Here is a 24,263-nt window from a genome sequence, read left to right as displayed (position 1 = left end):
CAGCCAAAGCGCGTAGCGGGCAGGAACTGAAGGAAGCAGTGAGCCTCCTTGCAGGTTCCTCCGTCCAGTCTGAATGGGGAAGGGCCTGTGTCAAGGGCCACGCCCCAGACCACAGCACTGGGATGGAAGCCCAGGAAACCCATCAGCCTCCAGTTCTGGATGGATCGCGCACCTCAATTAGACTCAACATTTTAGATCTGGAAGTGACCTTGGAAACCATCCCTTGTCCCACAAATGCCCTTCCCTTTCCCTTCAACTTGGCTGAAATGCCACCCACTCCATGTCTTCCTGGGGGACACTTCTGGCTCACTAGTGCCACCATCGCATCCTGGACATCCCCTCATTTTCCCCACTGCCGTGCACTTGCTGATTTTCTCATTTCTCTTTCTGGTCAGGACTGGTTGGTTAGCTTTTTACCCTCAGGACCTAGCAGAGCTACAGGCTCCAGTGGACACTCTGTCGATGTCTATCTGATGAGCCACAACAGCTGAATCCTTTTTTCCCAATCCTCAACCGAGGATATTTTTTCATTGCTTTTAGAAGAGAGAGTGGAAGGCCGGGGGGGGGGGGGGGGGGACCACGGATGTGAGAGAAACACATCGATTGGTCGCCTCCTGCACATGCCCCAGGGACTGAGCGTCTGAGGTACGTGCCCTTGGCCGGAATTGACACTGAACCCTAGAACCTTCAGTCCGTAGGCCCGTGCTCTAACCACTGAGCCAAACCAGCAAGGCCAGTCCTTTCCTCTTACAGGGGAAGAGCTGAGAGGGACGTGCCCGACCACGCAGCTCCTGGCCCAGAGCCGAGGCTAGAATTCAAGTCTCCCGGCTCCTGGGCCTCCACCTGCCTGCCGGTCATCCCAGACAACAGTGGCTCTGAATCCTCAATGGATCCGTTAAGTCGCCTCCAGAATTCGACTCCTTAAATGATCAGCACCAGCTTTACTGGCAGGTCTTGGAGCCACTGCCACATTCACAGCTGTGACACATCTTTCTCTAGGCACATCAGCGACAACGCCCCCATTTCTGTGCCCATTTACGGAAGCTAATGACTCTGAGAGAAGGGAATGGTGTTGAAGAGTCTATTTCGTTTCCATCTTACCGAGAGCAGTAAGCTATTAAGAGCAATCTGTGCTTAACAGCAAGAATCGGCTGGGCCATCTCTCCCGATGTCCCCAGCTAAAGAGTCTCCTCAAGCATAACAGTATCACTGTGCTTATATTTAGAAGTGGTCCGTAGAAAAACTATTTTGGAAAACTGATGCAACAGTTACGCGTGTGCCTTGTCCAATGTTCCCAAACACCAAGATTTTGTTTCTCTTTTTTGGGTTCGTTGGAACTTTTTGTCATTGATGATGAAATACTCCTTGTATACAAAGGCAGAAACAGAAGATTTCCTTTTAACTGGAACATGTAAAATACGAAACTCCTCAATAAGGGCGATAAGAATGTTTTAGCAAGGTTTAGTGTGGTTGGATCCTAAGCTCTAACGTGTGCACAAGTTAGAAAATAGACACTGAAAGACATATATTTTGATTTGTTCCAACAAACTCACTCACTTCTAAATAAGCAATTAAATTATTATCACTCTCTTTCCCCAAAGAAGCCCATGGTGTGTGTGCAGTGTGTGGTGTGTGTGTGCGTGTACACATTATGAACCACAAACTGTGTTCTACACAGTGCAGAAAAGTACCATCTTTGAAGGACGAGTGCCCGAGGTCCAGGGGGCAGGTGTGGTCAAAAGCTGAGCTTCAGCCTCAGAATCCCTTCAAGCCTAGAACATACAGTCCTATGTCCTAAAGAGTCTGGAAAAGTTTTTTCTTTGGAAGAAGTAAAACATTAATAAATTATATTCTTACTAATAAAGGAGAATCTGCACAGCATTTATGTCAGCTGGAGAATGATGACAGTATTATCAAATCCGATTCAGCACAAAACTCACCGCTGATACCCCGCCACGGGCAAAGCTGCGGCCCCAGGAACCGGAGAGACACTGACCCACAGCCTCCTCAGGGTGCTAGTCCTGTCTGTGCGTCCCCAAACAAATCAACACCAGGGAGCACTCTGAACATGCAGGCACTCTTTAATAACCTCCCGTCCTCTCAGATTCAAGACTAGGGCTGACACAGTTTTACTATCACAATTTAAATTTTGGTGCAATGAAGATATCTAATCACAGGCTACACATGTCGTCTTAAAGAACAGCAAACTATCCAAAGACATAGCAAAGTTAGAGCAGAACAGATTCCTGGGATAATTATTCAGAGAAAGACCAAGAAATAGCCAATGCCCTCTACCCCCCAAAATCACGTTATTTCAATTTTGCACATTTTTTTAAAAAGTAGCCTAAAGCAGTAACACAGTTGTCTTAGAAACATTTAGATATCATAAAGCATGTCAAATTATTTTTTGCTGGGGAAAAATCTGATAAACAGCCTTGGGGGAAGGAAGGAAGGAATAATAGCAGAACGAGGAAAGGAAACGGGAAATCCAAAAACAGTCCGCCCAACTCTGAGTATTGTTTCTATAAGAAAATTATTTAAAATCCCAAATGCCAGAGCCAAGGGAAGGAAAGTCTGACTTTTCAGTATGTGCCTCTTTTTCCCCATTAACTGTCCTGAATGTGTCTAGGGTTCCTTCCAGCAGGAGAAACTGTACATTAAACCCAGTCTCTCCAATACGCAAAATAACGAACTTCGTAATGAACCCACGATAATGGGTCTCTTCTTGCTGAAAACTGCAATTTACTTTGTTTTTCTAAGGAACATCTGCTGTGGTTTTGAAAGGTTGCTAAGGAAAGGGTTTTTTTTAAAAGGTGATACAAAGCAAGCAAAATCTTCATTCTATTCTTTACCAAAAATGTACCACATTTAAAATTTAAATTTTTATTTTAAATTTTGAGAGCCATTTAAGGTTCTGCTCATCCTTCGCCTTCAATGAGGGGCCCCGGACTCAAGTGCCATGGACCTTAATTCACTCTGGGGAGCAGGGTGCGGGTGATGGGGGGGTTAAACCATGGTCCTTGGGATCCTCTAACTAGAGTATCGGCAGAGCTGTTCCCCTGACACCCACCCCCCAATCCATCCATCAGCAGGTCACATCAACCGTCAAAATACTCCTCGTTCCAATTACTTCCTATGTCGCTCATCCCTGGCTCTGGTCACGTCCACCCTCGTTTCTCATCGGGAATCTTGCAATAGCTTCTGCATTTCCCCATTTCCTCTCATGCTCCTCAACATTTAACTTTCCATACAACTAAGAGTGATTTTTTAAAATGACTTCCTACTATACTATGAACAAACTCTAATAACCTGACTGTTGTCTATAAGGCCCAACCTGACTGGCTCCTGGCTATCTCTCTGGCCTCACTTCTACCACTTTCCCCCTTGTTCAATGCACTCCAGCCATACTGACCTTCTTACCATTCCTCAAATATGCCAACTTCATCCCACTGCAGAGCCTTGGCACTGGCTGTTCCCTCTCCCTGGGATGCCTTTCCACCCAATATTCGAAAGTCTCAATCCCTCACTTCTTTCATATCTCTGCTCAGTGTCACCTCTTCAAAGATGCCTTCCCTGACAATTCTAACTAAAACAGCCTACTCTCCCTAGGTCATGGTCTATTGCCTTACCCTCTTTAATTTTCTTCTAAGGGTCCCAATTATCATGTGATATTACATTACACAATTATTTGTGGATTTGCTTATTGTGTGTTGTTACCCCTTCTAGAATGTTAAGGCCATGGAGGGCCTGGCCTTTGTCTTGTTCATTGCTAAACACTGTTCTAGAACGATGCCCAGTCCTCCCTAAATATTTGTTGAATATGAAATGAGTGACTCTATTGCAGACCTAAGAGTTACAAAATTCAAACAAATCCCTACTTCTTAAATAAAATAGATTACACCATAATTATAAGCAGGTGGCAGCGTGTATACTCAGGATGATCCAAGTAGCAGAAACCAGTACATGGTACAACACAGCACATAGCTTTCCTGCTGCTCTCATCACTTGAGCCTGCCTATGACGTCTGGGGGGTGTCAGTACCTAAACCTTCTTGGTGAGGTAGGTCTGGGCTGACAGGTTCGGAGCGAATGCTGCTCTGCAGCGAAGGGACACCACAGCAGTGCCCACACCCCACAGTGCGCTCCGAGCCCCAGCGCAAGTTCAGCTACAGGAGTTTTAGGAGCTGCAGGCGGCTAATGGGATTAAAATCAGGCAAGTTGTCAGCATTTTCTGTTTTTTTTTTTTTCAAGTTTTCAGAAATGAATACATCATCTAACCACAAACAAAAACAGTGTCAAACACAGTTCCATTTTACCAAAGCTATTAAGAACCCATATGAGTCAAATTATGTTAAGCATATGGGGTCATAGTCTGCTCGTTACCCCTACACAGCAGCATGGAAGTCAGTGCAAAGAAAACACAGATAAAAGCAACAGTAGCTTTAACCAGCTGGCGTGGCTCAGCGGTTGAGCACCGACCTATGATCCAGGAGATTGCGTTCTGATTCCCAGTTGCAGGCTTGCTCCCTGGCAGGGGGCGTGTAGGAGGCAGCCGATCAATGACTCTCTCATCATTGATGATTTTCTCTCTCTCTCTCACACTCCCTTCCTCTCTCTGAAATCAATATATATATATATTTAAAAGCAATAGTAGCTTTAATTCATTAATAAAGTTGCCATTTAAATTAACAGATGTTTCAGCATTAGTCTTTGGATACACTACCACTTTTATCAGAATATCCTATTTTTATTTTAATGTCTTTACATGCAAAAGAAAGAAATGAAGTGAGACGAGAGGGAGAATTAATAAAGTGCTGATATCCATTCAGTAAGATTCTTTTTCTCCCCGCTCAGTGGGACACATTTGCTAAAAGATTCCAGAGATAATGTGCCTTGAAGACCTTCGGTAAATAGAAATCCATACATTTCAAGTTCCCTGTAACTACTGAAGTTCCAGAAACCCCTAGAAACTCCCCCTTTTCCAGTTCCCGAAGTCGATCACGTGAGCGATGGAACCCAGGGTTCCTAAACGCCGTCCCCCTTCCTCACTACAGTCAGAATCACTCCCCGAAGCAGGACTGGCTCCCACCAGGGCACCTTCATGTTCAAAGTCACGAAGTTAGTTTGCATTCCGCCCTCAGTCGGCTTCCCTTTCCAGCTCTACTCGGGGCAGGGCCTGGCTTCCTCCCGCCTCCTGCACCCTGAGGCCTCTGGCGCCCCGTCTCATTCTGGCGACAGGCTCCCAACAACTCTCTCCCTTCTCCCTAACCCACTCTGCTCAGGGAGGGCAGAATGACCTCTCGGTCTCCGCTTTCTACACTGCCAGGCTCTTCACCGCAAAATGCTTGATGTTGCTGGGTTCACAAGAAAAGCAGGTAAGGAGAGACCAAGAGAAGTGCTCAAGGAAACGACGAGTCTGCTTTCCGCGGCCTGTGTCAGAGGAAGCCTTTGAAGGCCGATGCAAGTGCCCATGTGTGTCTGTTTCCTAGGGCTGCCATAACAAAGGACCACGAACTGGGTGCCCTACACCCCCAGAAGCAGACAGCTCTGGAGGCTAGATGTCTGAAATCCAGCTGCTGGCGGGGCCATGCTCCTTTCCGAAGGCCTAGGGGAGAACCCCTTTTCCCTGCAGCTTCTGGTGTTTGCCCCAGTCCTTGGGGTTGCTTGGCGAGCAGGTGCATCACTCCAGCCAGATGGACGTCTTCTCCCTGTGTCTTACTCCATTCTGGCTGCTATGCTGAAATACCACCAACTGGAAGCTTACAAACAACAGTCGGCCTTTAGGAGGTGTGAAGGTCATGAGGGCGGAGCCCTCATGAGTGGGATTAGTGCCTTTATAAAAGAGGCTCCAGAGAGGCCTAGGCCCTTGCACCATGCGAGGACCCAGTGAGATGGCTCTGGCTATGAGCTGGGAGCGGGCTCGCTCCAGACTGTGACCATGCTGGTGCCTTGATTGTGAACTTCCCAGCCTCCGGCACTGTGAGAGGTAAATTTCTGTCGTTTGTAAGCTATCCAACCTTTTTGTCTCAGCAGCCCACATGGACTAAGACCCAACATAAGGAGGGTGCTCCCTTTCCAGCCGCCGTGGTCCCAGAGCCTCCATGTGCCTGTTCCATCTACTGCAGTCACACTAAGCATCAAATCAGAAGAGAGCTGAGCGCAACACCTGCCCGGAGGTGGGGCCGTGGGTCCAAAGTGACGCAGGTGTGGCCCCTGCCCTAGGAGGTGCACAGGTAAGTCAACTCTGCCGATGTCCACAGCCCCGGCTGCACACTCAGCCCGACCTGCTTCCTGCAGTGGCCTCCGCCCGCCTCCTCACCCGTCGGAGCTGCTCCCATCCTCTCTCCCTCCGTGTCCTCCGTATCCAACATGGCATTTCCCCTCCGTTACCTCGTCTGTCCTCAACACAGTCCTGCTTCTCTGACCCTGGACCCCTCCGCCTCTCCCTCGGGACTGGTCCTGGCAGCAACTCACGGCCTGGGCAGGCCGGGGGGACCACGTTCCCGCACCAAGGCCCACGTGGGTGGTCAGCCTCCTCCACATCCTCCGGCTCCCCTGCCACCTGGTGAGCCACGGCGCCTCGCCCTTCCACCCGGCCGCTTTCCGTCCCCCCCGTAATTAAGGCGCAGCCACCCGCCCAGACTCCGCAACATGCCCCCCAGACGTCGGCCCTGTGCGCCCCCCTCTGTGCGCCCCCCACGCCTTCCTGGCTCCAGCCCTTCTTGCTTCCTCCATCCCTCGGGGCGCGGGTCCTCTGCGCTCCTCCCCAGCGCCTCCGTGCTCGGCCACCACACGGTCGTTACAGGAAAGAAAGAAGAAGCACAGAAGACGTGGACTCCGCCCCAATTTTAGAGCACCTTAGAAAAGTCTCAGTGTTACACAGGACAACAAAATTAGTGCTTCTTTAAATGCTCCAAAATATAGGCGTCTGCTTTTCTTTAGTGCTTGGCAAGAAATCCACAAATGGGAGCTTTGGACAGGGCAGGAGGGATGGAGTTTGCAAAAACTCTCAATCTCCTCGGGGTTCACTTCTCCCACATCTGCTTTAAAAGGAAAGAAAAACAAGCCCAAAGAAGAGTTCTAGGAAGCCCTAGTCCCATTAAATAGCGTCAGACAACTGTACAGAGAAGCTGAGGTAACAAGTTCAAGTGAGGTTATTTCCGGGGAAAATGAGACAAAAAAATACTTCTTCTTTGTGGCCAAGAAGGCAGGCTGTCAGCATGTCATGTCATCCCTTGCCTGTGGGTTTCGAGTCCCCTTACTATTCAAATGCAGGACATGAAACGGATTAAGATTATACATTCAGGAAATCAAATGGACCTGAGACCTCAGAGCCTACAAAACGCAATTTAACATTTTCTCTCTTTGAATTTCTTAGATATTTATAAAGTTATTTCCCTTTAAACTGCCTTAAGGAATCGAAGTTTCACTTGCAACAAAAGAGTTTACAAGAATGGGTGTTCTCCAAGTGGCCGCACTCTACAGAAAAGCCAGTCGTGTTCCCCTTTGTAAGAATCTGCCCAGTCTTGGGCCTCTTGCATGAATTTGGGAAGAGTGGCAGGAGCCTTGGAGTCCAGTCCACGTGTTTCCCGGATGTCCTCCCTCAACCTCAGGTCAGCCTCTTCCAAATGGAAACAGTAACAAATGCCTGGCCTGCGTCTCCAGACTGAGATTCAGATGAGGGGATGGACCCATATGACTGTGGTCACCGCCATTGGGAATGCAGAGCCTCAGGGAGAGTGGGGCAGAGCAAGGGTCAGAGGGCTCGGGAGAGGTCAGGGGAGGGACAAGCACCCAAGGACAGTCGGTCTCCCGCCTCATGTCAAACAGTGAGCAGTGCCCAGCACTTCATAGTCAAATAGCATGAGCGTGACCTGACAGCAACTCTGGCCTTGGCCTTTCAAGACTGTAGGAACGTTAAGGTTCCTTAAAGATAATAAAGTCCAACCCACTCATTTCAGAGCTGAAACAACTGAGGAAATGTCCGAGGCCGCTCAGGAGTAATGGGCCAGCCAGGACCCCCAGGGCTTATGTAAGGGACCACACTTCTTTACAGACAAGGCGTCCCAAACCACGTATAAACGCACTCCTTGATCGCACTCTTTTCAGGCATTAAACCTGGACACCTAAGTATGTTGTTCAGTGGACAACTTGCCACCTAGAGGCAGGGACACACAGCCGTGTGTGCTGTCCTAGTGTCCAGACCAGATGGCAGGACCTGGCGCTGGAGACATGGAGCAGCTGCCTCCAGGGGAGCCTGAGCCTCTCCACCCCAAATGCCCAGGACCCACAGGACCGCATCCCCAGGCTGGGAGGGGAGTTTTGGAGCCACGCCCACAGAGTCCTCCTGACCGTGCCTCTGGCCCCGGGTCATGGTCAGAGAACAAGCTTGTTTGAGTCTTGTTACAGCTGGGGGTATATGGGTTGGGAGAGCTTTCATGTTGTTGACTGTTTTCCCTAGAAAATATGTCTGACTGGCATGCTTTTGACTTCAGGGATGTTGAAACAAGAACTGCAGAAAAAAATGGTGTTACTGAGGCTCTCAGAGCCAAGCCCCCTCTGCATGTGTGTCCTGGCTCCTGCAGAGCCCCTCGCCCCTGGGGGACACGGGCCTTCCTTCCATCTCCCCTGACCCTGAGCAGGCCCGGCAGGACTCAGACTGGCTGGCCTCTGGTCTGTGGGTCCAGTTGATTCTGCCTGTACGCTGGTCCTCCCATGGGGTCCTGGAGCACCCCCTCTCTGTCTCCCACTGCGTGATGAATGCTGTGGGGCTGTGGGACCCCATTTTGACCCTGCCACTTTCTGTGGGACCCCCCACTGACAAATGTCCATCTCCCACAAGGGACTGTTTGTCGAGGCCTCAGGAAGGCTGACTTCTCTCCTGAACTGGCAGCAAAGGGAGTAGAAGGCTCCATGAATATGCCCGAAACCCAAACACAGCTGGAAGGTCTAATTTAGGCTGCAACCCTGATGGGGCGCAGAATGCACATGGCAGATTTCCTAAAAGAGGAGAGCAATCACATGTCACAGGGTGACACATGAAAACAAACCCTCCACCAGAAGGTCTGCACTGTTCCAGAAAATCACACATGGATGGGAGGGCAGGGGCCAGAGAGGGAGGGACGGGGGGGGGGGGGAGAGCACATCTGTGAGACAGCGGCCCCTAAAGCCATGGGGGGGGGGGGAGCTCCCTTAGGTGAAGAGTGGTGCCAAAGCCACTTGCTACCTACAGGATCTGGGCAAGTTTCTTAACTTCTCCCAGCCTCATTCAGGCATTCAGGCTTTTGTTGCACACCTACTATGTGCCACTGTGCTAGGCACTAGAGATACAAGGCCAGGCAGTGAAGGAGCAGGAGGGGGAAGAGGGGAGAACGAGGAGGGAGCTCTGCTTTGATGAGCCTGGTCTGGTGAGGGACTTGGTCCAATAGTCACACTAATTAACGGAGAAGCAAACACTGACATAGGTGCCCCAGGAGGAATGTTTCTTTCAGAGAGTAAAGCCAGGAGTGACCCAGACCAGAGGCTCAAGGCACAGGGACTGAGCACCTTCTCTGAGAAGGCACATGCACATGTCACAGAGGAAAGATCACAGTGATAGGCACAGAGTGAAACCCTGATCAAACCTCAGCAACTGGGACTCCTCTCATCCCTGACTCCCCTCACGCCCACATCCAGTCTCTCAGCAAAGCCTGTAGGCCCGACCTCAAACCACATCTCATTCCGACCCCCTCTGCACCTTCAAAACACCACCTGGTCTGAGCACCATCTTTGCCTGTACCGTTGCAATAGCATCGCAGTTGGTCAACCTGTTTCTGCCCCTTCAAGTGCCAGGAGAACTTGTAAAACCTGCTACGGAACTCCTCTGCTTAAAACTCCCCGATGTCTTCCACACAGGTCCCTCCTCCAGGCTCCCCGCCTCACCTGCTTTATTCCTTTCCCAGCTCCCAGCCTGCCTGTCCTGTTGTGAACTTTGCCTCCACTGTCCCAGATCGCAAGCTGCATGAGAGCGGGGACTCGGCTTGGCTGACTGTGATATTCCCAGCAGCTAGAGCAAGGCCTGACACAGGACGGACACTCAGATCCCCGGCAAATGAATTAAATGTGTAAAGAACAGGGCTTCCCTTTGTATGTCAGCTGTCCCACCCACAGAAGAGCAGAATCTGCCCCAAGCCTCACTCTCCAATTCTAGAACTGGCTGTGCCTCCCCTGGGAAGTGATGGCTGAAGGGAAGGGCAGGGAACAGGCAGGGCCCGGGGATGGAAGCAGCACCCAGGTTGTTAGAATAAGAGGGCAGTGTGGCTGGAACTCAGAGTGAGGGCAGCGGAGGCAGGGTGAGGCCCACAGGTGGTCCAGGTGGGACCCAGTGCTGTTCTGAGCCAGGAGGTGACAGATGGGGACTGAATATACAGAGGATCCACCTGGCCCCAGAATGGATGTGGGGAGGGGAGACCTGCACTTAGGAAGGAGGTGCTGGTGGTTTAGACTAAGGTGGTGGGAGAGGAGGGAAGTGAGGGCTGCTTTTCTTCCCTGGGAAGTGGGATAGTAACAGTGTCTGCCTGGAGGGCTGCTATATGGAATAGATGAGATGACACTCAGCGGCTGATACTATGACAAAGGGGGAGGTGGGTCTGGCAGGAGAAGCACTCTGGCTTCTCTGAGCCAGCCCAGTGGGAGAGCTCTTAGCGCTTCTGAAAATGGCAAATCTGTACAAGAGATAATTTGATAATCAAAATGATCCTCAGAATTATGACCAAGCTGCCTGCCACGTGCAGACTCTGTGGTTACACTCAGTCTCAGCCTGTCCCACATCCATTTCAGTTTCCTATTAGCTGCCAGTTTATGGAGCCAGAGCTGTTGATGGGGTGACAGCCAAGGCCACTTGTCACGAAAGCACCTATTACGAGACTTGAGCCAGATTAAGGGGCCTATGGCTTGGGGACTCCCCACCAAAATGGTTGATTTGAGCCTTTGATTTCTGAGTTTAACAAATTAAATTTTAATGCAGAAATTCACATTCAGCTCATTTACAGAAGTTGATTAAAAAAGTAAAGGAGGAAACCCACATGATCTCATTACAAATGTATTCATCAAATCCTACAGTTTTTCCATTTACAAAGCCTTTCAATTATTTCATCTCCTTTCTTTCCATTTCCAGGGACACTAACCCAGTCCAATCAATCATTCCATAAATATTTATTGAGTCCCAGCTACATGCAAAGCAGCGTGCCAGGTGCTGTGCAGAGTAGAAAATGAATGAGCTTCCCGCCCCTGACTCTAAGGAGAACACAGGAGCTCCAGATGTGGGCTCGCCCCTCCCCCCTTGGTGCTACTGGGCTGGAGAGGTCACAGATCCAACCCACTTCATGGCTAAAAAAATGTATTATCTATATACATATATACACACATATATATATATATTTTAAAATATATCTTTATTGATTTCAGAGGAAGGAAGGGAGAGGGAGAAAGAGAGAAACACCAATGATGAGAGAGTCATTGATCAGCTGCCTCTTGCACGCCCCCGACTGGGGATCGAGCCCGCAACCCGGAATCGAACTGTGATCTTCTGGATCCTGGGTCGATGGCCAAGCGCTGAGCCACGCCCAGCCGGGCTATATACGTATATATTTCACTTCACATGCTCAAACTGATCTTAAACGAAATGTCCTGAAACGGTCTTCCACCTAAATTTCTTCCTATGAGCATTTATTAAATTATTAAACACTGTGAACACTTGTTAAGCACTTGCTAAGTCCCAGGAGCTATTCTAAGCGTTAAAGATACGAAGCTAAACTTTCTAGTGGTTCTGTTACTCGGAGAGTCACCAGCAGCAGACTCAGTGCACAGGGACAATCTGAGCCGACAGTGTCCTTCGGGGCGCTCCCCAGAGACAGGGAGGGTCCCGCTCTCTGACCACCCAGCATGTGCACGAGGCTAGAAAACCAGCCTGACCTGAGTGCAGGTCGCCCGCTTCATGGAAAGTCACGTCCAGCAAATGGTCGGGAGGAAAGAGGGTGAGATGTGCAAGCAGAGGTCTCAAGTCTGCGTCTCCCTCCCCTCGGGAAAAAGTAAAATGAAGCTGGTCCCAGGCTGACGGCAGGAGCCGCAAGGCTGCTGGTAGAGCGCAGCTGTGCTGCTCAAGTTCTAGTTTAGATCAGCTGGTCGGCTTCCGAGTGTTCACTTTATTACTTTGCTTCATAACTTACAGCCTGCTACCAGATAACATATAGCACGGAACTCTACAATTGTCCAACGTTTCTTAATCACGATCGCTTCCAGGTAGAGGGGACTGAGGGTTTAATACCTCCAGACTCCTGAGCACGCTTAATGCACAGGTCCTCGGCGATGTGCCCCTCAGTTAGGGCCTCCGCATCAGTCCAGGATGTGGCACTGCACTGCTTTAATCACCTTGTGGCTCTGCGTTAAAGTCAAACTGATTTAAACAGACAGATACAGGAACTGAGCGGCAAAGGGTATTTAATTAATGTCTAGAGGATAAGACTCACAGCACCAAAACACAATAGGAAATTGCTTGCTGTTTTGCCCACGTCAAAGGAAAGTTAGTATCATTCATACAACAATATGAAAAAACTCCTAATATATTAATGAAAAGAGTAGGAAAAGCCTTTCTTACTTGTTTTTCCAGCAACATAAATAAATGACAAAGATCCCAGAAGCAAAAGACAGTGTTATAACTTCCTAAATGTAGATAAACATTACAGCTACATGATCCAGAGCTAAGCTGTGGTTCCAGAGAGGCCTAAAATAGAGAAAATTCCAAACAACTGTTTGCAATTTTATCTTTATTGTAACCCACCTTTGCCCCGTATGCCCAATAAGAACTATTTAGCCAAGTAAGTTTTTTCTTTTATGATAAAGATAAATTTAAAATACATATATACTTTATATTTAATTTGGGGGTGGGTATCCACTTGTATGGATTCATAGGAATATATTAAAAACCAAAAGTGAATACAACTCTTAAAAGGGACCACAGATTTTGGAAAGCACCCATCACCTTGCTACCTTCGCTTTTCAAAGTGTCAGCACAGGTAGCTAGGTATTAACAGGAAAGGGAGCAAAGGGAGTCAAGCATTTGAAGCCTGATGAACTGGGAAGCTGAATGCAACACTGGGCCAGCTTCAGTAGGAAGCTGCAGATGCACACATTCCCTGGGGAACCACTGGTCCATTCCCCGAAGATGACTGGGGAACAGTAAAGGGGAAATTTCTCTGCTGGGTTCAAGCCCAGCAGAAGCCAAGACGGCAACCACAGAGGCCTGTCAGGCTAGGGAATGGATTGGTTCGGGGAGGGGCCAGCACCAGCCTGCAAAAGTTTAGAAAGCTGATTGGTTAGGTTGAAGAAGAGCTTGGTCCTTCCCAAGCCTGAGATAACATAACCCAAGCTAAATAAAGTTCTCACGCTCTCGCCCAGGCACACACTTCTGTCCCATAGCTGGATCCCGCAGCCAACACTATCAGCTTCCCCTAGTCAGAGGGCTCAGGCTGCAGGACAAGAGAAACCAGGGCCTCCTCAGGTCCCACCATCAGGCTGTGGACAGGAGTCCTGACCAGAGGCTCCTTTGCTGCTGGCAGAGTGGGCAGCTCAGTGACAGAACTGCTCTTCCCTGTCCCCACCTGCAGGAATGCCACATGCATGCTCTCATCAGGAAAATAACACCACCATGCTGAGCACTTTATCTACAGCTTTTCATCTGATCCACAGGGAGGCACCACTGTAACGCCCATTTTACAGATGAGGGGACAGACACAGGGTCTCTGAGCATCTTCAAGATCTGGCCACAGAACACGCAACTGGCTCGCAGGGGGTGTTTTCAAAGGCTGAAACAATTAAACGATTGTTTCCTTCCCTCTACTCCAGCTTCCAAGTCATTCTTCTCTCCCCGGGCGTTTTACAACCACTGTGCTCAGCAAAACAGGTCCAGTTTTCTGCACAAAGGCAGCCATTTCCCCAGCTGTTTCAAGCCGCAAACTCTTAATTTTAGATAGCTCCCTCCTGTGATAATCTCCTTCTCACAGGAGATGGCATTAACCAGCACAAACTCCTTCTGCAGAGGCTGGAATCCCCTGGGGAAGCCAGTTGTGCAAAGGAAATCCCGGCTGCTGGGGGAGCCCAGGGAAGAGCAGGTGTGTTGGGGGTCGGGGGCATCCACAGGAGGGGGAGGCTCGGGGGCCAGAAGTCCAGCAGACACAGAAGTCATCAGGAAAATGCAAGCTATGTAAGTATTTAAGGCTGAATTCTCAAGTCTTGTTAATTTGCTCATCTCACAAACACATCTTGGAGGCCTTCCTGCTGGGGACAGGCCTGTCCTCACACACCAAGAACATAAAAACAGATTCCTGAACCCCACTCCAGACATTGGAATCCCCTGATGGAAATACAAGAATCTGAGCTTGAAACCAGGCCCTGGGAGCCTCTGAAGACCATGTCAAGCACTGGAATAGACCCCAAAATTACAGAAATGAAAAAGACCCATTTCCCACACAGGCCTTCGTGTCTTCGGGGGAGACTGACATGGTGACACCCCAATAACAACCAAAGGAGTAGAGTGGCTGGCTGCTAAACAGCTCTCCAGGCTGGGCAGCTCCAGGTCTTAAGAGTTTTCTACTCCTAAAGAATTTTTCACATTGCAAAACTTTGCACCCCTACTCACTTTTGGATGTCATTATAATATGTGTGAGCACACACTTCACTGCCCAAACATGCTGCTCTATTATCTTTGCTTTTTAAAAACATTTCATTTTTATCTCTGACCCAATTTCTTCCACTGGGTTCAGAAACTGGAGATTATGTAGTATTTTTACCTATGTCGACCATGGTATTAACGTATCTAACTTTAAAATTTCTTGATAGTTTTCATGCATAAATAAATCAATGCATTTACGTTATTTTCCTGAAGTCCTTATATCTTTAAAATAATAGTTTTTTAAGCTATGTAAGTAACAATGAAGAACATTCATACAACTCTAATACACCTGCCATTTTTTTGGTATTTTTATTTCCAGTCTTTTTTTCAACTGCACTCATTCGAACGTATTTGTGGTCAATGAATATCCACAACTTTCTAACACATTTGTAATCAATGTACTATCGCGGGCATTTTGCATGTTGTTGTATGATCTTCCTTGTTATTTTTATGGCTGTATAACATTTCAGAAAGTCAATGTATCATTATTTACTTAATCATTCTCCTATGGCTGGACATTTCATTTTGGTTCCTCCCAGTTTTTCAAATGTATATATAATAGCATTTTAAAATGTATTGATTTTCCACCCTTGGAACAGAATTCCAGACACTGGCTTATCTAGGGAAAATAGAACTGAAAGACCGTGGAAAACTGGAGTAAATGGCACTGCACAGCATGCACTGAGCTGTCCCAGGAGCATGGCAAACTGAGGCCCAGAGTTGCCCTGGGAACTGGTGTTGCTGGCAGGCACACCCAAGAGAGCTGGCATGTGGGCTGGCTGCCCAAAGGCTGCAAAGGACCCTCCCCAGTTCCCACTAAGAGACCAGCGAGTGTGCTCAGAGTGGCTGCCTGCAGACCGGGTCAGGGCAGAGGAGCCTGAATGTCTAAGCTCAGACTTTTCCAGAAAGACTGAGCCACCAGGCCAACCTGTCCTTAGGGCAGAACACCTGAGCGCATTGTATTTTAATAATAGCTGCAGGGCATCTGTGAAAGACCAACCTTGGGAGAGTTCTGTTTTTCCTCCTCTCTCTTGCTAAATAGAATGATGTCATAGGTGGATGTCATGGTTGAATGCTGGTCCTCCAGGAAAGGGCTCTGACTGGGCCACTTTATTTCATTTCGCAATGTTTGGAGTTACTGGGAAAATGTTTTGTTGTGAGGGTGGTTATTACCTAACGAGCTTGGGTGTTTTTACTGCTCTCATTGTGACTTTCTGTGTCCCCACCACCACCACCAGCCCCAGGAGTTCTGTTCTCAAGGAGACAATTCTCATCAAGGCCCTCGGAATTACAGTGAGTCAGGACCTGAGACTGACATGCTCGAGTTAGCTTCAAAGTGGGCACCTAAACGTACTCTGCCCAGCTTGTGAGTAGAGTATAATCTAAAACTACCACCATCTAAAAGCACAACAGGAGAACTGAACATGTTTGTGCTTTTCTGAAACAAAAATAAGTCTCCTTTTGTTAACTGGTCCAACTCAATAAGCAATCATTAAAATGGAAAAAAAAATGCTACTTTTTGCTATGTCATGTGGTAGATTAAAGACAGCTGCAAATTCTTGGCTGCTCCTGCCATTGAGAGATAAAACCTAACTGCCCTCCCCTTGACCTGGGCCGGTCTTAGGGACTTACTTGATCAAGAAGATGTGACAGGAGACTTCACTGCGATTTCTAAGACATGAGAGGTCTTGCAGCTCCAGCCTGGTTTCCTGGAATGCCACCTCTGGAGTCTGACTACCGCGACCACCAGGCCATGCAGAGGCTGAAGCAAACCGCAGGGAAAGGGAGAGACGCCTGGCCAGCCTCCACTGTTCAGCCACAACCACAAGAGAGTCCCCCTCGGGCGCGAAGAAGCCCTGGGCTTCCAGCTGGGTCATTATCAGAGCGAAGCTGCCAGAAGTACCCTGACCACAAACTGCCCTGCTCAATCAGTCAACCCAGAGGACCAGGAATAGCATGAGAAAGTCTGTTTCCTGCCACCACGCTTTGGGGCGGTTTATTAAACAATAACAGGTCATTCGAATAGGCAAAAAGGAGAATGTGATTATTGTTCATAAATCTTCATTTACAGTAAATTTGGACAAATGATAGTTTCACATACGTTCATCCTAAAATCGACTTCATAAGTTATAGATGTAAGTTGAAGGGTAGAAGGAACCCTTTCATATTATTGAACGTGACTAGGTACAAAACTAAGGAGAGCAATTTAAAAATTCCTGGTCTGAGTGAACTATATGAAGTCACAGGAGTAAAGGGCTAAAGAAATGAATTGTTACAAAGGTCTAAGGAATTATTCAGCATATATAATTAAGAACAAAGTTACGCAATTAGGTATTAAAATAGACATACAATAGTCATACAAACAGAACACCCCAGGCTGCAGCCTTCTCAAGACCAGGGAACTATTCTAATCAGCCTCTAAAACTTCAGAGCTTCCAGATCGAAGGATTTTCAACCTATATTTGTGGCTGTAATGGTGAAATACTTAAAGATGAACTGAATTTTATTACTCATTTTAAAAATATTTGCTTACTACGATTTTTTAAAGCTTTATCAGTAGTGGTGTTTTTTTTTTAAGATATGATCAATAAAAGCTGGGGTGAGGAGCTGGGGAGTGGGACAAAGTCTAGCAACTTCTGCTCGGCTTGAGAATTAGCCTGCATCTAAGAGCATATCCATCGGAAAGGGCCACCTTCACCTGGGAGGAACTTCTTTGCATGGGAATGCTGGACAGACCCACTGGCTTATTTTCATTAGAGGTGATTTTCCCTTTGGGGTCAATAAGTGCTTCTTCTGGGGAGGTGTTGCTGGGGGCATGGAGGAGTTTAGGAAAACATCGCTATCAATGCACAAATGTATGAGCAAGGCCATGGGTGCGAGAAACAGCTTTCAAAGGTCAACACCCTACTTACGCCATGTTCCAAACACCGAGAGACAAGAGGAACAGGAGGCTGTGGCTCTTTGTCTTTTCCAGTTTTCTCAGGTCTCCCACTTTCCAAACTAAGCGCTTCTAGGGGTCGATCCGGCCTGCACCCTCTCACACTGTCGTGCAAGTCTGCCCATCTACTAACAAGGGTCCCATCACCCAGTGTGCCTCCACCTACCTGATCGCAGCTGACAGAACCGCTCGGGCAAACATGCTGCTCCCAGCATCACTTGTCTTTATGGGCTGTCAGGACATTTCCTTAGAAAGGAAAGAGGGCCATTTTCTTTTGAATAGCTGTAGGAGGGTCACAGCTAAACAACTAAACCAGCACCACCCAAATCTGGACCAGACAGCACGAGTCCAGTCCCTTGCAGTGGGTGAGTCCAGCTGGAAAGTGCTGGAACTGCCTTTCCTGGTGTCCCCTCTATAGAGTGGAAAAGAGTGTCACTAGATGGCTGGCCACATATCTGCCTGCCCCACCCACCACTGTCATCTCTGTTCTTCTGCCTCTCCCCTATTTAGCAGCAGGGAGGTATCCGGTTGGGGTCGGTATCTCCCTGCCCTGCCCTCAGACCTGGGATAGCACTGCCACTGGTACACACTGTCCCAAATACAACAGATACCCTTGTATTTTTATTTCAAATCTAGAAGAATGTGTTTGTAAAGGGGTTCCTAATTTAAAGGCCCTAATGCAAAATACAGCTGCTGCTACAGAAATAACTAAGAACTAGGAGGCATGCCTGGCTGGTGTGGCTCAGCAGTTGAGCACTGACCTAGGATCCAGCGGTTCACAGTTTGATTCCGGTCAGGGCACATGTCCCAACTGCGGGCTCGATCCCCAGTCGGGGGCGTGCAGGAGGCAGCTGGTCAATAACTCTCATCATTGATGCTTCTATCTCTCTCCCCCCCTCTCCCTTCCTCTCTCTGAAATCAATAAATATATATAAAAAAAGAAAAGAAAGAACTAGGATATATGACCAGAGAGCATGCTTTTAACAGTCCAACTGCTTTTGCCATTGGGAATGACATGAGCAATAGGACTTGGGCCAGTAATAAGCCACACATATGAGTTCAGGAAAGCAAAGTTCAAAGCCCACAGCCATCTGCCTGATCCCTGTGTCTTGTGACAGTTGTATCCTGATGTCCCTTGTGAAGCTATTTTTGGTAACAACCATTATTCAACAATGAGGAAGAGAAATTCACATCCAATATATTCACAGAGGCCCAGGGGACTCTGCCCACAAGACGACTGCCTTTTAAAGGCATTGTTCCCCACAGAGCCCCTCGCCCCCTTGTGCCATCTGAGGTTAGACCCCTCTGCTCAATCGGATTCAACGGGACAGTGTCCGTGGCAGTGGCCACCCGGGAATTTCCCAGGCCCCTGGGATGTGCGTGTGATTGCAGAGGCCAACCCAGAAGTACACAGCGATGACATCAGATTCTCCGCCACACGCTGCACGTGCTTCTGGCCCGGCCAGTCGCTGCGCGAGCAGGCAGGAAAGGGAGTCCTCTTGAGCACACGCTCGTTCTAGTCATTGTCCAAACAGGAAAAAATAGATCCAGGAATTATTTGCCTACCTCCTGTTGTCACCAACCTCTGCAAACAGAGAGAAGCACGACTGGCCAGAGACTGTTGTCAGAGGCACGGGCGAGTCTCCGAGCGGCCCTGTGCCTGTCGCCACAGCCCTCTGAAACCCTTCCTCACTCATTTTTTCAAATGGAGCAAATGGAGTGTGTACACACAGGCCCAGTGTTAGGCACGCTCTTTTCTGCCTCCGTGTAAGTCGAATGTGCCAGTAAGAACTGGAACTCTTGATTAAAACAATACCGATTCCAGTATCTCAGATGCTTTTCTATAGAAGGATTCCTGCAGGGGGTGGGGAATCGGATTAGATGACATCGAAATGATTTCTTTCCAACTCAGGGAGTTTATTTTTTATTCCCCAAGCAGCAAGCTTCTTTAAAACTCCTGGTCACAGAAATTCAAGAACTGCTATGTGATCTTTGGAGAAGTAGACACAGCAAGACTTCTCTTTAAAGGACATCACAGTTGCATATAGACGGGTCAACTTAGAGGAATCATGTGGTCTTGGCCACTAACTGTCCCCCTCTCATAGCTACCCCTGCACCCCATTTAGGGACGCACGGGCCACCTATGAACGGCCAGGGTCCTCAGGCTTCCTTGTCCTGGAGGTTCCAATCCCGAGGCTGCCTCTGCTCCAGACTTCCCCCCACCCCCCAACCCTTTCCACACCAGTTGACTGTGATCATCAGTGAGTGACACCTAGACACAGTGAGGCTTGGTCAAGCTTTGCTGTCACACAATGGAAGATGTCTCGTTCTGTAACTCACATCACCCCACCAACAAAGTTTCCAAACTTCCAGCCACCACCCCAGAAACAAGGAATCCGTCCATTCCTAACACCTGGGGAAATCGTAAAAGCTGGGAGGGACGGGGATACAGGGCGAGGTCACGGAGAAACTAACTTGTTCCGCCCGCAAGGCCTGGTGCCACCATGAAGCAGTTATTTGGAACACTGTCATTTAGAAACAGCAGGAGCTATGAGGCACATTTTGGACATTATTACAAATGTCAATCATTTATTTTTCAGAGAATTCTTTCACAGGCACTTTTGGAGAAACAGCTTTATCCTACAGATTTCTAAGTTTACACATGAATCAATGCTACTCTGATAAATAGTTCAGAAGTGCAGTTCCTGATCATTTCAAGGGTAGGAACTATTTTTTAATGTAAAAAAAATTATGTGCGTCCCCATGTGGTAGTAGTTGTATTTTATATCTTTTGATTATTGAGAAAATATGTGATTAGAGAAGACTACTGTGAATTCAGCAATGCTTTTAATTGAATCTATGTTTGATGAGTCACATGGGATCTACACGTGCTTGAAAACACGCAATAGCGCACACACATACGCAAGGTATGCTACTCATTGGTTACAGGCAATGCTGGATTCTTGACCCCCTGAAGTAACCCCACTGTCCCCAGTTTCTCTTGGGCTAAGGCCCACAGACTGGGAGCCTCTGTGGTCTATCCTCTTGTGTGAATTCTAAAAACCAAAATTTTACTAGGAATTTTGAATTATCATTTTCAATAAGAAAAAAGCAAAATCACTTACTATTAATTTTTTTCCTTCCACAACACCCTTATATTCGTGGTGTGATATCAAGCAACGTAACAGATACCAACAGAATAGATTTTCTACCTTTTTCTGCTGTCCAACCATCAACAAACATTAAATAAAAGAAGATACTAAGGACTCACAACACTCTCTGCTCCTGGGGACTATTAGAGTCTAATTAAAACTCACAAGATCAATGCGATGCCTAACGAGGAAAATCACCATGGGAACAATGGAGAGGAGAAAAGACTTGTTAGCAATCACATAAAATTACCCAAGTAACCCTCCTCCTTCCAGCCCCCCACAACAGCACTCCCGTAGGCTCAAACATAAGTAAATGTCAACAACCAGGTTCTCATGTACACCGACGCAGAAAGAGGAGAAGCTGCTACAAGTGCATGGGGTAGGGGCGGGGGGACAGACACCAGCTGTTTTTTCATCTTCCCTGCAGAGCTCATCTAAGCAGATGTGCTCACCAGTGTTTTAAGAGTTGGTTTCTTTGGTGTTGTGTTTTAATTTGTCCAAATTTGCTCTTCTTTGTCACCAGGACACAGACAACCCCAGGCCCACAACTGCCCTGGGGGAACCTCTGTCAATGCAGCACTTGATTGGGAGGTACCAGGAGGGCCAGGCAGTGGCTGCTGGATGTCACCCCCTTAGAACAATTAAAACCAAGAATGTAGACTGTAGCCTGGCTGGTGTGGCTCAGTGCTTGAGCGTGGGCCCATGAACCAGAAAGTCAGGGTTCAATTCCTGGTCAGGGCCAGGACATGTGCCTGGATTTCAGGCTTGATCCCCAGCAGGGGGCGTGCAGGGGGCAACCAATCATTGATTCATTGATGTTTCTCTCTCTCTCTCTCTCCCCCACTCCCTTCTTCTCTCTGAAATCTATAAAAGCATATTTCTAAAAAATTATTTAAAAAACAAAGAAAAAAAGAATGCAGCCTATATGCAGAAGCCACTAATCAGTCCCCAAAGAGATGACACTTCCAGGCATAATTTTGACACGAATCTCACCTAATAGCAGTTGACAGGAAAATCCTGTGTCTACATTATTAGGCTTATGAGAAAAGCAGAGATAAAACCCTTAAATGATTGGTAAAGATTCGAGCGAATATTGTGAGAGCCTGACTTAATTTCTGTGTGTTCCTACTCGCTGACAAAGGCCAACAGAGAGAACAGTGCAGGACTATTGTGCATTTTAAAACATTACAGAGCAGTTCTGCTCTAGAATTCTTAGAGCAAAATGCCAATTTCATATTCAGTTACAGAAAATATCATTCCCAACTGACCTTGACCAACCCAGTCCACATAACAGATTTTACGGTTCCGACTATAATTCCTGCCCGAGCTCTTGGGGTGGATCTGGGCTCCAGTTACATTCACTGGGGCCAAATCAGTGAAGCCCTGCGGCCCAACACCGAGTCCCGATCCGAGGCCAGTGCAGGGGCCAGGAACTGTCACTGGCAGCTCAGGTTCGTGCCAGCACGGCTAACGAGTGGAATCACTAACCATGACGTTACTGCACAGTAATTTAAAGCAGAGGTGCAGAGGGCTCAACAAACTTTCCAAACAATTGCAAACCTCTTCTTACACCGCCTCCTTCCCTGGCAAATTTCCAAGCTTTACAAAACAGAGATTAGAAGAAGGCTGAGGCGGATCAATTCCTCTCCCTGCCCACCCTGAGCTTGCAAGAAGCATAAATGGCCACGGGAGGGGTGACAATGCTTTGTCTTTAGTCCTGAGACTTTTTAAAGTGCTCTCGGTCAATGACGCCAAGGCTGCCCGAATTTCCCCCGGGGAAGGGGCCGTCCGCTGTTACGGGCCAGGCCTCCATACTTGCCCCCACCCGGGCTCTGCCCACTAGAGGGGGAGCAAGGACAGGGCTGCCTGGACCACCCGCTACGAAGTCGGCACCTGCATCAAAGCAAACCCACTGAACGGATCAAGGGAGGCTGTTTAGGCCCCTGAGAGTGGTTACAAAATAGACGGGCGAGAAGGACAGGCGCGGGGACTGCCTCTGCTCGAGCCCTGACCGGCCGCCGCTCAGAATCTAGGGCCAGGAGCTGGCGGCTTCCCTGGGAAGCAGATCAGAAAGAGCCCCCCCCCCCCCCCAGCAGGCTCCTCCTAAGGCAGGCGAGGCTGTTTGCACAACAGCAGCAGCAATGGGCCAACCTCGGGGAACCGCTGATGAAACGGAGCCCTGGCCAGAAAAGCAACACTCCCCTTTCCTCTGTTCTCTCTCAGACGCCCACAGTCAGAGGGAGGGGTGGGGACTGGCCCGAGGCAGCCATCAAAGATGTCATTTGGTGCTGAGATAAGTGCTGGGGAGCAGGCTGCTCACACACACAATGGGCCAACATGTTTCCCTAACTCCCCGTCGAAACTAACCGCTTTATCTGAGAGCCAGGCCTGGGCTCCACCGTCATCTTCCCCCAACAAGAGCCGCTTGTCTGCCCAGGCGACAGTAAGAAAGATTACATTCTGTTCCTCATGAAGACAGTGACAATGGCCCCTGCATGGCCCCAGCCTGCAGAAAGAGCAGCTGCGAGTCAGGAAGCTGCCCCCCCCCCCCCCCCCCCCCCCCCCGCCCCAGGACCCTACCCATCAACTGCTGTAACTCTAGGAGCTAGAAAACAAAACAAAAACAGTCGAAAAGTCCCCATTCTCAGGGCCTCCCAACTTCAGAAAAAGCCCTGGAGAGAACCACTCTCTACAAAAAGCCTAGGGGGGATTTGCATGTGATTTACCTGCTTCGTGGGGGGGCGAGGGGGTGACGGTCAGTGACTCGGCGGGGAGCCCTGCTTGCCCACATGACCCCCAAAGCCCGCATGCTCCCTTTTCTTGCTTTTGTTCTTTTTGGTCCCCGAGTCCTTCTACCTAGAGACTTGGTGACTGAACTCAGACCAGGACTGAGTGTGTCAGGTGGCCTGGTCCACTTGCATCCTGTGGGTGTAGACTGGGAGATGCTTCTAGAACTGGGAAAGAAAATGCCACTGCAGCAAACGCCCTGCTCCGTGCACTTCTAAAAGCCTTTTAGTGCCTTTCAGAGTGGCCTGGCGGCACCTCCCAGGAAACTTCAGGCCACAGACATCCAGATAGAAAGCCGGCAAAGCGCTTCCATTTGCAATAAATAAGATTGTTAAACTGGTGATACCTAACTGAGGCGTGTTTTCAACCAAAGTAACGATGGCATCATTCCCAGGGCTGTCAATGGCACGCACAAAAGGATGCTTTCTGGTCCAGCTGAAATCCATACTGTTTAGACTGTGGCCTAGACGGTGTTTAAACATGATGTCAGCATCAAATACGCATTAACAAAAGGAAGTACCAGGCTGGCCTGGAGCCACCATCACACAAACCCTTTGTTAATATGGAGAAAATAGTCAAAGTTTTCAAAGTTTTCAGTTTTCAGAAAGATCGGAGCACTAATCTCGTGTTTGCTTTTGATTTTGTTAGTTCATGTTTAAAGATACACTAGAAGCATTTTT

At 48.4% G+C, this 24,263-nt stretch overlaps 1 protein-coding gene across 5 annotated transcripts in view; it reads right to left on the bottom strand.

The window, feature by feature from the left end:
• Positions 1-24,263, bottom strand: part of ZDHHC14 (zDHHC palmitoyltransferase 14) — a 151,088-nt gene that overhangs the window by 75,509 nt on the left and 51,316 nt on the right. The window contains exon 1 of one of the 5 annotated variants that reach the window (XM_081139902.1): positions 17,811-17,878. The exons of the other annotated variants lie outside the window; for them this stretch is intronic. Within the exon in view, the coding sequence (XP_080996028.1) occupies positions 17,811-17,845 (35 nt within the window). The 5' untranslated portion in view covers positions 17,846-17,878. Of the gene's footprint in view, positions 1-17,810; positions 17,879-24,263 lie in introns of those variants that run through there. 5 annotated transcript variants of the gene reach the window in all.

The sequence above is a fragment of the Miniopterus schreibersii genome, assembly GCF_964146895.1.
Source record: "Miniopterus schreibersii genome assembly, chromosome: 6".
NCBI lineage: Eukaryota > Metazoa > Chordata > Mammalia > Chiroptera > Miniopteridae > Miniopterus > Miniopterus schreibersii.
This window is presented reverse-complemented; position numbering and strand designations above follow the sequence as displayed.